At 37.4% G+C, this 15,634-nt stretch overlaps 3 protein-coding genes across 3 annotated transcripts; 1 reads left to right on the top strand and 2 right to left on the bottom strand.

Annotated features, from left to right (window-relative positions):
• Positions 1 to 919: 919 nt before the first annotated feature.
• Positions 920 to 5,209, bottom strand: gja1b (gap junction protein alpha 1b). The gene is made up of 2 exons (XM_079474963.1): positions 4,996 to 5,209; positions 920 to 3,671 (listed from the first exon to the last, which is right to left on the bottom strand). The coding sequence occupies exon 2, from the start codon at positions 3,653 to 3,655 to the stop codon at positions 2,513 to 2,515; it is 1,143 nt and encodes a 380-aa protein (XP_079331089.1). The 5' UTR covers positions 3,656 to 3,671; positions 4,996 to 5,209; the 3' UTR covers positions 920 to 2,512.
• An 841-nt stretch (positions 5,210 to 6,050) lies between these two features.
• Positions 6,051 to 15,046, bottom strand: LOC306904566 (gap junction alpha-4 protein-like). Its single transcript, XM_079474554.1, has 4 exons — positions 14,908 to 15,046; positions 12,860 to 13,648; positions 7,456 to 7,528; positions 6,051 to 7,025 (listed from the first exon to the last, which is right to left on the bottom strand). Exons 2-4 carry the CDS (start codon positions 13,611 to 13,613, stop codon positions 6,185 to 6,187), a joined length of 1,668 nt encoding a protein of 555 aa, XP_079330680.1. The 5' UTR covers positions 13,614 to 13,648; positions 14,908 to 15,046; the 3' UTR covers positions 6,051 to 6,184.
• gja12.2 (gap junction protein alpha 12.2) lies at positions 9,732 to 11,494 on the top strand. Its single transcript, XM_079474970.1, has 2 exons — positions 9,732 to 9,790; positions 10,611 to 11,494. The coding sequence occupies exon 2, from the start codon at positions 10,624 to 10,626 to the stop codon at positions 11,359 to 11,361; it is 738 nt and encodes a 245-aa protein (XP_079331096.1). The 5' UTR covers positions 9,732 to 9,790; positions 10,611 to 10,623; the 3' UTR covers positions 11,362 to 11,494.
• Positions 15,047 to 15,634: the final 588 nt, after the last annotated feature.

Here is a 15,634-nt window from a genome sequence, read left to right as displayed (position 1 = left end):
AATTCTGTCATCACTTACGCACCCTCATGTCATTTCAAACATTCACCCTCATGTCATTTCTCTTCTTCCCAACACTGAAGAAGATATTTTGAAGTACGTTGATAACCAAACAACACTGGCTCCCATTGACTTCCATTGAATGGACTCAAAACCAATGTGATATTTCTGAAAATCTCTTCTTTTGTGTTCAAATAGTCACATACAGGTTTTGAATGACGTGAGGGTGAATAAATAAATGAAAAATTCCTTATTTGTATGAGACTTTCCCTTTAAATAAAAGAAAATGCTGGGCTTTCATCTCACTGTTTTTACACAAACTTATTCCTGTGGATCATATTCTCATGAATACCTACGGGATTTATCGGTTGGGTCTCTGTTATACGCAATAGCATTGTGCGATAAATCTGGTTTAAAAAGATCTGCATTAATTAGCACTAGATCAAAGTCTCGTGCTTTTTTACATTCTTCTGCTCTAGCCACATGTGGTCCGCAGACTCGGCCCAAGCATATGGTTTTATTTAGCTTTGTGGAAAGGTTAAATAGGAAACTTGGATAAGAGAAAAGGCACTGAATCTTTTTATATGATGAAATTTTGAAAGTTTCTGGGGCGTTTTAAAACATACATGTAAAAACGTATCAGTCTTTCGGTTTGTGAGCGTGTCTTGGCGTGAGTCGATTTTGGCTGATACACTGCGTTTGTCTCTGTTGCTTGTTTAAATGCAGTGGTTGTGTACGGCTAATTCTCTTGGATAAAACGCTCGAACCAGACTCTTTCAGATACTGGCTCCAGACAAATTGAAGTGCATTGTGTGTTTTTCGAACATATTAATGCTTTAGCTGACTGATGTTTATTGCACCTTAGTAAGAACGTGTGTCTATTACTGAACCGTTTCCGTGCGACATAAACCGAGACACAAATGCAGACTTACAAAGAAAAAACTTTATTGGTTAAATTGCTTTTCACAGATTTGATTAACGTCCTTTTTTCGATTCAATTGCATGTTTTTCCATCAACATGAACACTGTACAACAGTGGATTCCCATGGAATGACAAACATCAGTGTTGTTTCAATTGAAAACCAACTTGAAACCTTTTTTATTTACCAGATGTAAAACCTCAGACATCCAAAACCCCAAAGATGCAGTGAGCCCGCTGTAAAAGTGTAGTGAACTTACGCCTTGTAGTGTGTTGTAAAATAAATTACTTTCGTGCATAACAGAGAACTTTCCTTGTCATTTTTATTTCAAATAACACCCTAGACTAACTCTCAGTGCAAACACCATCGTAGCTGAAATATCCACGAGCCTCTGCGAATGAGTACCAACATGCTATGATGCAATGTTTGAGAATCAAAAGAATGAATGTCCAAAATGAAATTTCACCTAATAGCGTTTGGTAGTTGTGGAGCTACGCTGGCATTTATCTTTTAATATTACTGACTAAATATTAGTCCAGCTCTTACAAGCAGTCATTTGTGACATAGTTAGCTTGATTTACAGTACTAAATCGCTATCTCTCAAGCAGCAGTGATTACATCGAGTTAACAAGTCATTCACTCCAAAGGTAAGACACGAGAAACCATTAATTCTACTCTAATTCAAACCGAATCGGAAAAGAATATGACGTACGTTTAAAAAGAGGAACAGAAACAAAGCCTTTCTCTCAATATCAGCAAAAATCTAAATACAAAAAAAAAGAAAATCTACACATAAACTCTTCTGTTTCAAACCACCACCAAAAATAACAAATGTCATCGAATAACAAAAACCAACACCACATAAATTCAAAGTTTATCAGGAAAATGACAGTCCACTGTGATTAATAAAACCCTTCTCTTATTTGCTGATGAAAGTACTGCTGAAATTTGGATTATTGTCAATAAATATGCGATTGGATGGTATTAGTTATGTAGACATGACCTTGATTAGTAGTCAATCTTCTTTCTAGTGGTGGACATCCTGTTAATCTAATGAATAAATAAATATTAATTCATTGTGAACACCTTTTAAACACCCTGTTGGACGACACAGATTCGAGGTCATGAGAATGAGTGACATTTCGTCATTTAGCAGACGCTTTTATCCAAAACGACTTACAAATGAGTGATATTACATGTGGGATCAACTGTGGGGGTTAGAAAACGACACATAGGAGTGCAACGTGTTAAAACGGAATCATCGTGTTGCATTTTAAGAAACCCAAACAAGCAAAACGAAACGAATCGCCAAGGCATATTCTGGTCTTGAGACGCGCCGCGTACGGCCCACGCGTTCTCTCTTGGGCACCTGGCTTTTTCGGTGTTAGGGTGTGTTAGCTGTGCTAGTTTCGACATCATTATTAACGAATAGTACCTCCAGCAGTGTGAGTAATTTTATGTCTCTGTATCGACTAGAGTCTAGAAGGAGGAAGTTGTGCGGAATTAGCCCCGCCCCTCCATACAGGAAGTGAGCTCCTGCGTCTCACCGCCTGCGTCAGTCCTCTAGCGCAGTGACGTGGCTCGAGGTCGCGCGGCTAGACATCCAGGTCGTCGGGCCTCGGTCGACTGCTCATGCGGCTGCTAGCCCGGCTGCACGGCCGGGGGTCTATCAAAGCCAGCGGCTGCAGCTCGAGGCCCGGCGTTAGTTTCTTGTGCTCGTGCGTATCGTCGGGGAAGTCGAAGGCCTGAGCGTGTGAATTGGAGATGGTGCTACCGGTCTGGCCCAGACGGTTCTGTTCTGTGCTGTAGTTGGCCCAGTTTTGCTCATTGGCCTGCTTGTTGTAATTGCGACACGAGTTGGTCCTTTCACCAGTGGCTAGCTTGTAGCCCGGAGGCGACATGGGCGACAGAGGCGCGGTTGGCGATGAGCAGCCGTTGTAGTAGGCGTACTTGGTCGTGGACATGTCCTTAGGCGTCGGGCTCAGCGTGCCGGTGATGAACTGGTTTTGTTGACCTTTCACGCGGTCCTTGATCCGTTTGAACAGAACGTAGAAGAGCTCGATGACGTTGAGCAAAAGCGACACCAGAGAGACCACCAGCATGAAGATGATGAAGACGGTCTTCTCCGTGGGCCTGGAGAGGAAGCAGTCGACTTGATGGGGGCAAGGCAAGCGCTTGCAGGTGTACACGGCCGACAGGCTGAAGCCGTAAATATACCACTGAATCACCAGGAAGCCCACCTCGAAGATGGACTTGAATAGGATGCTGATGATGTACGTGCGCAGGAGTGCGCCCTTCATCTTCACCTTACCGTGCTCCTCCAGGCCGTACTTGAGCTTCTTGAGCTCGATCTTCTTCAAGTGCATCTCCACGTCACCGCCGTCGTTCTGGACCGCCTTAAGTTCATCCTGTTTGCGGTTGAGCTTGGCCTCCTTGCGCATCAGGTAGAAGACGTGCGCCAGGTATAGAAGGGTGGGCGTGGACACGAAGATGATCTGCAGCACCCAGAAGCGCACGTGCGAGATGGGGAACGACTTGTCATAGCAGACGTTCTCACAACCGGGCTGCTGGGTGTTGCACTTGAAAGCAGACTGCTCGTCACCCCAGGCCGACTCCACGGCCGTTCCCAGAACCAGGATCCGGAAGATGAAGAGAACCGAGAGCCAGACCTTCCCTCCGGCGGTGGAGTAGGCCTGCACCTTGTCGAGGAGCCTTCCCAATGCACTCCAGTCGCCCATCTTGAGGGACGTCTAGCTGAAAACAGAAAGCTCAGATGTAACAGAGCATATTTTTCAGCACCTGCTAAGGATGTTATTGTGAAAACAGATTCACAAAATACATAGTTCAGTCTTGGATGGCTTGGATAACAAACATGTGGCTCACACATGTAGTAGGGTGGTGAAGATAACTGCCAGGACTTTAATAATTATTGTCTTTTGTTTTTTTTATATTAAATCCCCCCCAGTTTTTTTTAAGACCCAAACTAATTAAACCATATTTAAAGCCTCTTCATGAAAACATCAACTAAGCAAGGTGTCTATTCCCTCGGTCACGGCGGGGATATTTAAATGGAAAAACAAACCCATTCTCTTGAATTGTGAATTCAACTTTACATTAATTCTCCAATACGGAGAAAAAGTAAAACAATATGAGAAGCGGTTTAAAGATGTCCCTGTTTCATACTGATGGGGCAGCATATCCACATTTTTGGGGTCCTTTGACTTTAAGCTAAGAACTAAAAGACTTAAGGTCAATTTAAATCCAGAGAAATGTAAAGAGAAAGAGTATTGCACTATTTTGTTGCTTCAATTACAAATGAAGTAATATAATTTGATATATCCTATAGAGATATTGATTTATTTTTCAATGATGACTATGAGGAACTTCAAGGCTCTTGAATGTTATTTTATAGAATGTTCATTTCTCAATTTAAAAAACAAAAATATGATCATACTCAACAAATAACTAAATAAACTGTCTACCGAAAATATGCCCCGGTCACGTAATGATAGTTTATTATGGGATATGAACAGCGCCTCCTGTCGCGCGCTGTTGAGCAGAAAAAGACGTCTCGTTTCTTTTCCTCTGTAAAATGTGTAAAGCAAAGTCAAAAACAAAGTCTTAAAGTATTTCAATCACATTTTCGAAGCAAAAAAGGCTCAAATAAGTTCCACTTCATTCACGTTTCCATTCCAACTATAACGTTTTCCTCCAAATTGTTTTATTCTACACACAAATGAGAATTTTTCAGAATTCTAGTTTTTTGTTTTCATTATTGGAACGTTTCTAAAAACTTTACAGAACGTGTAACCTCCATCTCACGTGAAATATCACGAATCGCTACATCACCTCTATACTGTCACATGTAACATCACACATTGCATGGAATTGTGGCTCAAAAAGCAAGTCATTTGAACATCTACAACTCTTGAAAAAGCATTTATCTTACTTGAAATATCTCCATCCATACACGTTACACTTTCCCCCGGGCTCAGCTCAATGCGATTATATAAACGGCGCAACTAAAAACTATATGATCAAAGTTTTGTAAAGTTTGTGGGCTCTTTGTAAAGCTTACCTGGAGTGAAGTGAAAGGAGGATTGCCCTAGGGCGCTTCTGAGGATCGTTCGCCAAATCCAATGCAGAGAGACTATGAAGAAACTGAAGCACTTGTCAAACTTTCCTGCTTATAAGAGTCGGAGAGAAGAAAGTGGAAAGCAGACGCACGAAGTTTGGCGAAGTCACGTGACCTTCTGCGTCACAAGAAGTTTTTGGGTCCTCCTCGCTGACTCTCTTTGCCTCCTTGCGAGCTTCTTAAAAGCAAATTTTGCTTTTTAGAAATTGTTTTTAACATTTCTGTAATACATCATAATAGCCGTTGGGATTTACTTGGTATTACTACGGTGATTTAATATGAATGTATGAAATTATGAATCAAGGTTTTCTTAATGATGGTCTGCTAAGCATTAAATACATTTACATTTAGTCATTTAGCAGACGCTTTTATCCAGAGTTCGGCAGGCAATGTGTTATAAAAGAGCAATATGTGCTACAAAGTTACTAGTTTCAACAAAAGCACGCTAAACACTGGTAATTGGAAATGAAAGTTAAAGTTGCCCTTTTGTAAGATTTTGAATGAATAAAACTTTACACTGCTAATATTAAATGAAAGTTAAAGTTGTCCTTTTGTAAGATTTTGAATGAATAAAACTTTTCACTGCTAATTTTAAATGAAAGTTAAAGTTGTCCTTTTGTAAGATTTTGATTTAATAAAACTTTTGTAAGAAATGATGATGTAATCAAACTGGCTTTTAATGTTTTTTAACTCTCGTTATACAATTGTTATGGAGATTCAAATGGAATCTGATCTAGCTTCAATAGATCTTCACCTACACATTTACATCAGTGTTTATTGTCGAGGACCAAACGTAATTTAATGGCATCAACTTGATCTTAAACGCATGGCCTAAATGAATACAGTCTAAAAACAGTTCATGGAAAGATTTTCTTTTATTTAATTTGGTATTTTCATTGTAATGAATAAGACTGAAACTGGAAAATCACTGGCCTTGTAGTGACAAAGAAGTTAGTGTCCAACTCTAAAAGATTATAGCACCATCTGGTGTACGAGTGCAAAAGTAACAGTAAACCGATTTATAGCCCTGTTGTTATGTTAATTGGTGCAAAAATGGATATTGTTTATTATATGAGCTGAATGTGTGTTCACGGAACTATTTCATGACATGAATGATCTAGTACATCAACATTTATAGCTCTGGTTCCAAGCATATTTTCCCTTGACCCCACCTGTTCTGGAGTGCCATGTTGATCTCGTTGTGCTTCATCCCATTAGGCTCAAGTTCTACCGGATATGATGAGGGATATCGGGATTCGTGAGCATACACCTCCCTATGTTTGCGGTTTCTCCCGGTTATCCTCTTACAGCACAAATAAAATATCTCTAGCACATTTAAAGCTAGAGATATACAAGCCACCACAAGCATGAAAATAATGAAAATGGTCTTCTCTGTGGGCCTAGACATGAAACACTCTGTCACAACCGTGCACGGTGAAATGTGACAGTGGAATTTACTTTCCATGATGAATCCGAACAGATAATATTGTCCAACGATGAAGGCGACCTCCAATATGATTTTAACAAACAGTTGAGTCAGGTAACTGCCCAGCATGTTTCCTTTGATCACAACTTTACCATTTTCGTCCGTATACTTGGGAGACTTTGCCATAGGGTTTCTTTTAAGCTCCTCTCTCAGCTTATTCTCCTGGTGAATGATGTGCACCACGTGGCCCAGATACACCAGAGTTGGAGTTGAGATGAAGATGATCTGCATGACCCAGAAGCGAATATGCGAGATGGGGAACTTCCAGTCGTAGCACACGTTCTCGCAACCGGGTGTGTTGGTGTTGCATATTAAGTTTGAGCGCTCGTCGCCCCACACGTTTTCTGCTCCGGCTCCCAACACCAGGATCCTGAAGATGAAGAGGACGCTCATCCATATCTTGCCGATGACTGTGGAGTGGGACTGGACCTTGTCCAGCAAAGCGGAAAGAAACCCCCAGTCTCCCATGATGATCCTCGAGGGTTTTCTGGAGGGTAAGGGGAATTTGACACACTTAATTTTCTCTAAAGGTGATCACAAATATGGTTTGTGACCCTCATTCGCCTGCCTGTGCTGCTTGACAATAAACGTATTGCGCATTAAATGTGCACGTGATAAAATTGACCTTCACTAACAGTGAAGAAGTGTTTGAGTCACTTCATGAAAATACAGAAGATGTAAGATGTTACCCTGTGTTGTTATTTAACACAAAACCCATGTTGTCAAGGAATTCGGGCCTGATGTAATCTTCGAAAACAGCAGTTATGCTGTGATGTTTTAATCAAATATTATTTATAGACAGAATCTTCTTGGAAATGACTATACTGCTGTCTGTTCTCACTTCCCAAAAAACTTCCAATGAACATTTAATTTAAAGTCACAGTCATATCATAGCATGTATACACTTATTAACTCACAATTTGTATTCTGTAGAACAAATTAGTTGGAAGAAGGTTCGGTTGGGTATTCTGTATACTGTATGTGGCCACCCTATGGAAAAATGAGAATAAAGCCATGATTTAGAGCAAAACCAAGAAGAACGTTTTGTGATTTGCTAATCTTAATGACGATCCACCTGTTACGGGAACATTATTGTAAGTTCATACTTTCTGAAATATTTACTGTACATATGGTTATATGTATGTAGAGGAGCGTCTAGTTTCTGAGAATTACAAGATAGCCTTATTGTAGGGTTTAGTAATTCTTTATTGATTAAAAACTGTAAAATGCACTAAAAGCATTTTAATTGAATGTAAATCCTACTGTATTAAAGTCTTTCAATGTTACAATAAAGTGTTCAAACAATATCACCATTATTTGCCAAATTACAGTTTATTGAACAAACATTTAGCACTTCTGAGCATGTTTTTACACTAAAACCTGCCAACAACATGTTAAAATATCAACAATAAACATTTAATAAAACACCAAAAATGTGACTGGTAACAAGCTACTGTTTTGGCCCAATTTTGTTTTGCCATTTTGAAAACCTGCCCTGCTCTCTTCATATTAGATATATACTGTATGTATATTCTTCAAATATACACAACAAAATAAAAATACAACAAACCTCATAATATTCTTACCTGAGCAGATGATTATGAATAAAAATTTGTTTCCTTATTTCCGCTTGTCTGATTCGATTTTATTAATAATTTGGCCCGTATCTTTAAAAAATGAAATATCTGTAAATGTGGTTACTAATGCAGGACTTGATAGATTAGAACAGTCAACTTGTATGATTGAAATGTGATTAATTATATCTTAAGGGAAACGGAGAGCTCCACCCATCTCCATAATAATGCAAAACCAGCTGAAACCAGATATTTTCACTTCTTGATTTTCACACCATTTTAGGAATAGATGCTTGACTTTCACATTTTAATGAATCATCAACTTTTTTTGTCTGTGTGTCTGTGTAGCGGTTGACATTCATGGGTAAATGTATGGTTGCTGGTTTGGGTTCCATAATGTCAGTTTTGGCTTTTCCCATTAATATTAATAAGGTTCACACCATAGGTTGTAAATGAAGAGTTTGGTTCCAAAATGAGATAACTCAGTAAAAATAAAATCTAAAATAATGTTTTTTATGTTGTTGTTGTGTTTTCGTTGTGTTAGTTCACATTTGATTGATACTAATTGGAATGCACAATAAAAAACATTTATCTCATTTTGGAACCAAACTCTTCAAATGGTTATTTTTGTAATTTTGCCCCCACAAAAAAAGAATAGCATGGTATTTAATAAATCATTGTAAAGAACGTGATTCAATATATTAGCAATATTTTTTTATACAGACAACTTTGACTGAACATGACAAATATTTATTTGAAACTTGAACAAACCTAAAAGGCCACTTCTCATTTTACTTTCTTGTAAAGCGTTGTGTAAAACTTGTTTTTGCTTGGTCTGATTTCCTTTGTAAAGGGAGGCATTCTTTATTCATTCTTCTACATTTCTGTTTGATTGTGAGTAAATGAGGGAGGGCAGTGATCCCAACATTCAACTTTTAACCTGTTCTGACCCTCTTAGTAGTCTCTTATTTCAACATATGAGCAAAATGCTTTCATAGACAATAGTTGAATTATTTTATTTAGCAGATGCTTTTATCCAAAGTCTGTTGGTTTTTATCCCATCCATTGGTTTTTCAACCCTGTCAGACACCAATATAAATAATCTAGAAATGTTATTGCTGGCTCCATTTAAAAACACTATAGTAATATAAACTGGTACAAAGTAAAACCATAGTAGCATATTGTAATCATCAGGGGCCTTTGGTCTACCTCTTGAAAGCTTTTGCTAATGATGGATTGCGTAAGATATTTTCACAAACAAAATAGTGTTTACAACAACGTTATGAAATGCAAACAGCTAGATCTTTCATAGCAACGTTGTGTTTATGTGTTTTTGTGATTTCGCGGTCTCTGGATATGACGATTTCATCACATTCCTCATGATCTTGTGGGTGGCGACATTTAACATTTCAGGGTTTCGAGTTTTCATGTATTGCATCATCTTGAGTCAAAGCAAAGGCAATGTACAGATTCTCTGTGATGCAGATCTGACTGCGTGTGTGTGTAATTTTGTACAACTGAGTGTGTGTTTTAATTGACCCGAGGTCAAGTCTGATTATTTTTTGTAGGAGGACACTTATAAAAAGGCTGAAGACACCCTGGCTAGGTGTGACCTATGATATCGCTGCATCTGCACGCAGTTTAAGTTTCATAGGACATATCATCCTAAACATATAAGGTAGGTTAACTTTGCACTATATTTGCGCTAACTTTTCTGATAAGGTAACTCTGTAGTATATTAACTGATGATAAATTGTTGCTGGGTTGCTTGCGTTGAATTATACTGTTTGATTCTCAGCAAGCGTTTCTACTATTTAAATTTGTATTGAATTCGCAGAAAACACATTTAACAAGGGCAAAAAATGATTTTAAAGGCTTTTATCTCCACCAGGTCTTTAGAAAACACAGTGTCCACCCAAATCAATTGGGATTTAAATCACATTTTTTTAAATGCATTGTCATTGCAATAGACAAAAGAATACAATATTTTCAAAAATACTTTTTTATTTTAAAAACAAATATAAAATTATAAATCTGGCAGTTGGTTCCAAAACGTACTGTAATGTGCCAACTAAAAAAATACATTTATTCATTAATAAATAATAATAAAAACTATGATAAAATAAATATAAAGCTCAATTAAGAAATATTTGTTTAGAAATAAAAATGAATTCATTAATTCATTAAAAAGGACCTTGGATCTAGAAAATGACCAAATGTAAAGATGCACTGTACTTTCTTTGTAGATGCCAGCTTGTTTAAATATAATGATACGTTCTTAGTTCAATAAATGTGTTATATCAGTACACATTGTAGAAATTTCTTACAAAATAAAGATGAAAGTTTCCATTATGAAAAACAAGAAGTTCTGTATCTGCAAATACTGTACAATAAGGTTAGACCATAGCCTAGCTGACCTTTTCTTTGATTTAATCAATAATGATAAACATTCCAAACACCGAAATGTTAGTAAATCTCTTTTATTTTGTATTTTCAAGTCTCCAGGTCAGCATGGGAGATTGGGGCTTCCTCTCCAAGCTGCTAGACAAAGTGCAGTCTCACTCCACCAGCATCGGGAAGGTGTGGCTGACGGTTCTGCTGATCTTCAGAATAATGGTTCTCGGTGCCGGACTGGATAAAGTCTGGGGAGACGAACAGTCCAGCATGATCTGCAACATCAAAACGCCTGGTTGCTTAAACGCCTGCTATGATAAAGCCTTCCCGATTTCCCACATGCGCTTCTGGGTTCTCCAAATCATCTTTGTGGCCACGCCAACTCTGGTGTACCTTGGCTACGTTTTGCACGTCATCCACAAGGAAAACAAACTACGGCAGCATTTGCTAAATCAGGCTGATAAAGACGGAATCAAACGTCCAAAATACACAGCCGACAATGGGAAGGTTTACTACAAAGGGAGCCTGCTCCGTTGTTACATGCTAAGTCTCATTGTGACCATTTTGTTTGAAGCAGGTTTCATTGTGGGCCAATATTATTTAATCGGCCTTTATATGCCCAAAAAGCTTGACTGTTACAAGGCACCTTGCCCTGATATTGGTCTACATTGCTTTACATCACGACCAACAGAAAAGACCATCTTTATAATCTTCATGCTCATTGTGTCATGTGTATCTTTAGCATTAAATGTAGGAGAGATATTTTATCTGATAGGTCACAGTGCCAGGTACAGAAAGAGCCCACATCCAATGGACGATATACATAAAATAACCTCCACTGTGACCTCCTGTTAAAAAGAATCACAATCTGTCTTTGATCCCCTTTACACAGTAATGCAATATTGATAAATACTTAACACATAACTGTTTAAAGAATGCAAATATGTATAGGATCAAAAACGAAGGTAGAAATGAACTAGAAGTGTTTGTCATTTAAGTTTTTGTTTGTTTGTTTTATGCAATGCACTTAAATGTGAAATGTGTGTATCTAAATGTGTTAATATCTTGTATATACATTTATGTATGCACTTGTACAAGTGATTATCACATACACAAAAATACATTTGGCATTTCACATTTTATGTTATATAAGTGTCTTAAAATATATTCATATGAGAATACTTTCTCTTCTTCGAAACCCATAACCATTGTGCTGCTAATACATACCTATTGAGCTTGAAAATATCATGTGCGTACATATAAACGATAAAAGAAACAAAGAACTCTGTGGTGCAAAATTAATCGAATTTTCTACTACAGTACGTGTTAAAGGTTAACCGTATTTTCTTCACCAGCAGGGGGCGAATGAAGACCACTGATTGTACGGACAGTTATTATATCTCGTTTTATTTAATATAATATTAAGAGCAGACAATACATGTTGTGTTTAAATGAAATAAGTATTGTTTATTATAATTTTTTTGTTGTGCTTAAACTGTTGGTATCAAATACAGTATTTATAAACCAGGATTTAACAGAGTAGTTATTCAGTGTAGTTCAATATACTGTAAATTTTAATATCATCTTAAAAATATGTCATATATAATTAAATTACCCTTGTGTTGTTCAAAACCCATACGACTCGTTCTTTTGCGAAACACAAAATGAGATAATTTGAGAAATGTTAAGCCAAAACTCAATATTCTCCAATGTTGTTTGGTTACCAACATTCTTCTAAATATCTTCTTTTGTGCAGGAGACAGAAAGTAAACGAGGAAAGATTTGTTTGAAATGATATCTCGTTAACAAAAAAGGCTTACTGCCAGTAATAACTTTAAATGCTGACCCTCTCTTTGCATTTCATTTTGACATCCACAGGTTTAATTTTAACCAAACGGTTATATATAACCAGACAGTTTTATGTGCAGCTATGAGCTCTGGAGTCTGTTTATTAATTTAAATCTAGAATATGTGTTAATTTGGTTTTAATGTCATTTAATCTTTTATCTTTCAACATTCCTTTATAAATAAGAACTTTGTTTCATGTTTAAGCAGATAACGGACATCACAGAAATGTCATATGATACAATAAGTGATATGAAGACATCATCTTCGTTAAATAAAATGAAATGTCCTTTCGCAGCATGCAGATATCTTTCATCAGTCATTCTGAAAAAAGACATTGTCCATAAAACAAAGAATCATCTGAAAGCAAATGAAAATGTGCAAAACAAATTATCACAAAATTACAATATTTTATAAAATACAGTTGCAAATATGAATAATAATCTGAGTCTCATTTGGCTATTAACAGGTTTTTACAGCATTGCAGATTTCTCCGTGCCTTACATTTATATAGAACCTGCATTTCCTGTAATGTACATTTTCGATCCATTTACTTCATGAGGGTACGACCTTGTATGCGCGCCGTGACGTCTCTTTGACCTGCGGCACATCAGGTAGAACATCTCCACCACGTTCAGAACCAGAGACAGACATGACATCACCAACATGAAGATGATAAAGATGGTCTTCTCTGTGGGTCGAGACATGTAACACTCGACTGTATGAGGGCAAGGTAACTGGGAACATTCGATCTTGGGAAACATTATGAAACCATAAATATAGTATTGGCCTGTGATAAAGGCAGCCTCCAGCAGAATCTTCACGAACAGGCTGGTCAGGTAGCTACCTAACAATTGTCCCTTGATTATAAGCTTGCCACGATCATCTATATATTTATGTGGCTTGATGCCTTTCTTCTCAGCCTCACTTTCCAGAATTTGTGTTATTTTTTTCTCCTTGTGAAGGACATGTAAAACGTGGCCGAAATACAGAAGCGTCGGCGTGGACACAAAGATGATCTGAATGACCCAGAAGCGAATGTGGGAGATGGGAAAAGCATGATCGTAGCACACATTTTTACAACCAGGCTGTTTGGTGTTGCAGATCATTTTTGATTGTTCGTCGCTCCACACCTTCTCCGCACCGGCCCCTAGAACCATGATCCTGAACACAAAGAGAACCGTGAGCCACACCTTCCCAACGACCGTGGAGTGAGACTGCACTTTGTCCAAGAGCTTGGAGAGAAAGCCCCATTCTCCCATGTTTGTGCCTCTCGTACCTTCCCTGCCTGAACAACCTAGGGAAACACAATTTTGTGTGATTAGATTTTGGTTGGCTTAAAAGAATAGTTGAAACAAAAACATAATTTTAAAGATATTATGCTTTAATAGCACGTAAGCACGTATAGATATTTCTAACATGCGATTAAACAGCATGTTTTACATTTAGTTCGCCCAAAAACAAAAGGTCTGTCACCATTTACTTACCCTGTTGATATTTTAAACCTGTCTGGCTTTCTTTTTCTGCAAAAAGAGATATTTCTAAAAATGTTGTCAATGAACATTCTTCGAAATATCTTTTTTGTGTTTTGCAGAAGAAAGATAGTCACACAGGTTTGAAATGACAAGAGGGTGAGTCAAGGAAGGACAGAATCTTCATTATTGGGTGAACTATCACTTTAACTGCTCTCAACTTAAACACTTAAAATGTTTTTGTTCTGTCCAAAACAACATATTGACTTGTTCTAGATTTGTTTTTACATTTTTATGTTAAAGTTGAAAAGATCATAGCCAAAAGTGACATTTTATGAACAATTTAGAACCAATTTAAAAATGTAAAAAAAGAGTTTCGCTCAGATTTTCTTTACTGTGAATAATAAACACATCAATTCAAAAATCTTCAAGAAATGCTACACTTGTGATTTTGATGGTAAATCTGTTGTGTTTTTCTTTTTATATGAAAAGCTATTGAATAAAAAGAGACTTATTTTGACATTTCTACCTCTGTGCGCCATGAAAAAAAGGACAAGGTTTGGAATGAGCATTCAAGGCGAGTTAACAGTGACAACTATTTTATTTATAGGCTAGTTTCATACTATAGATCCTTAATTTGTCTTTAAGTCGAATCCATAATACCTCAGCTGACTTGTAACATTAAACATGAGCTCAAAACTAGACCAAAAATTGAACGATCGCTGTTAATATTCATATTCCTTGAGAAAGAATAATGCTAAGCAATAAAACATGTGTGTTTTAATAAGAGAGAAACAACGCTTTTAATAAGCAAGCAGATGTTTTAACATTCAACCCTCCAGCTAAACAACAAACATTCAACGACGTGAATGACTAATGTGATCTAACAATCGCAGCAAATGGTTAACATTTCTCTTTAAACATTTTTAACACGGTTTAACATGTATGTGCAGAACAGACCGATGTAAGATGTTACATTTTAATCAGCTGAGTTACCTGTTACATTTATTTACCCCTCCAGATAACACAATAACAACTTTATAACAGCAGCCACACAAAAATGTAGAAAAGCATATATTTTTACCTGTAGCTGCTCAATACAGTGACTGTTGCCCAATGAATAAAAGTGTCAGGTGTATAGAGTGAACTTCAGTTCACTGCGATTTCGCAATCTTTCTTTTTTTTGTTGCGGGTGGGCTGACACGTTCCCTCTGACTTCTGATCAGTAGTGGACATTTAAAATCGCGTGGATGTTTTCGGTGGAATTGAGCCTCGTGTTAATTATTAATTGTGTAAAGGTCCATCTGGGATTGCTACATACATGTGAAGCAAGCTCTGACTGTCCTCTCGTATCCCACGTAACATGCATATAAAAATATTATTGTATTTCAAAGTGCAGGAGCTTGGCCCCGTGTTTTGATTGGATAATGGGTATTCAACTCTACATGACAGATGAAAAAAACGTATATTGGGGAGTAAACCAGATGTGGTAAATGTTTCATGAGAGAAAAGGACAGAATAAATGCTTCCTCCACATGCACAATAGCAGCAGGTTTTATAACATAATGAATTTTTGTGTTTTAGCGCTGGAGGGTTTTCAGCAGACGTGAACAGTAGTTGCTTCAATCCAACACAGTGTCTGGAGTCAATAAAAAACATCACATAAGCTTCAGCGACACCCCGGGCATTTCAGAAGGTTTTAAACGATTGTGTAGCATGATATATAATGTCATCTTACTTTTATGAATGTTCAAAACCTGTACATGTTAAAAGTTAGCAGCACTCCCTCATTTGGGTTAGGTGGGTAAAAT

This window comes from Barbatula barbatula (assembly GCF_947034865.1).
Source record: "Barbatula barbatula genome assembly, chromosome: 15".
NCBI lineage: Eukaryota > Metazoa > Chordata > Actinopteri > Cypriniformes > Nemacheilidae > Barbatula > Barbatula barbatula.
This window is presented reverse-complemented; position numbering and strand designations above follow the sequence as displayed.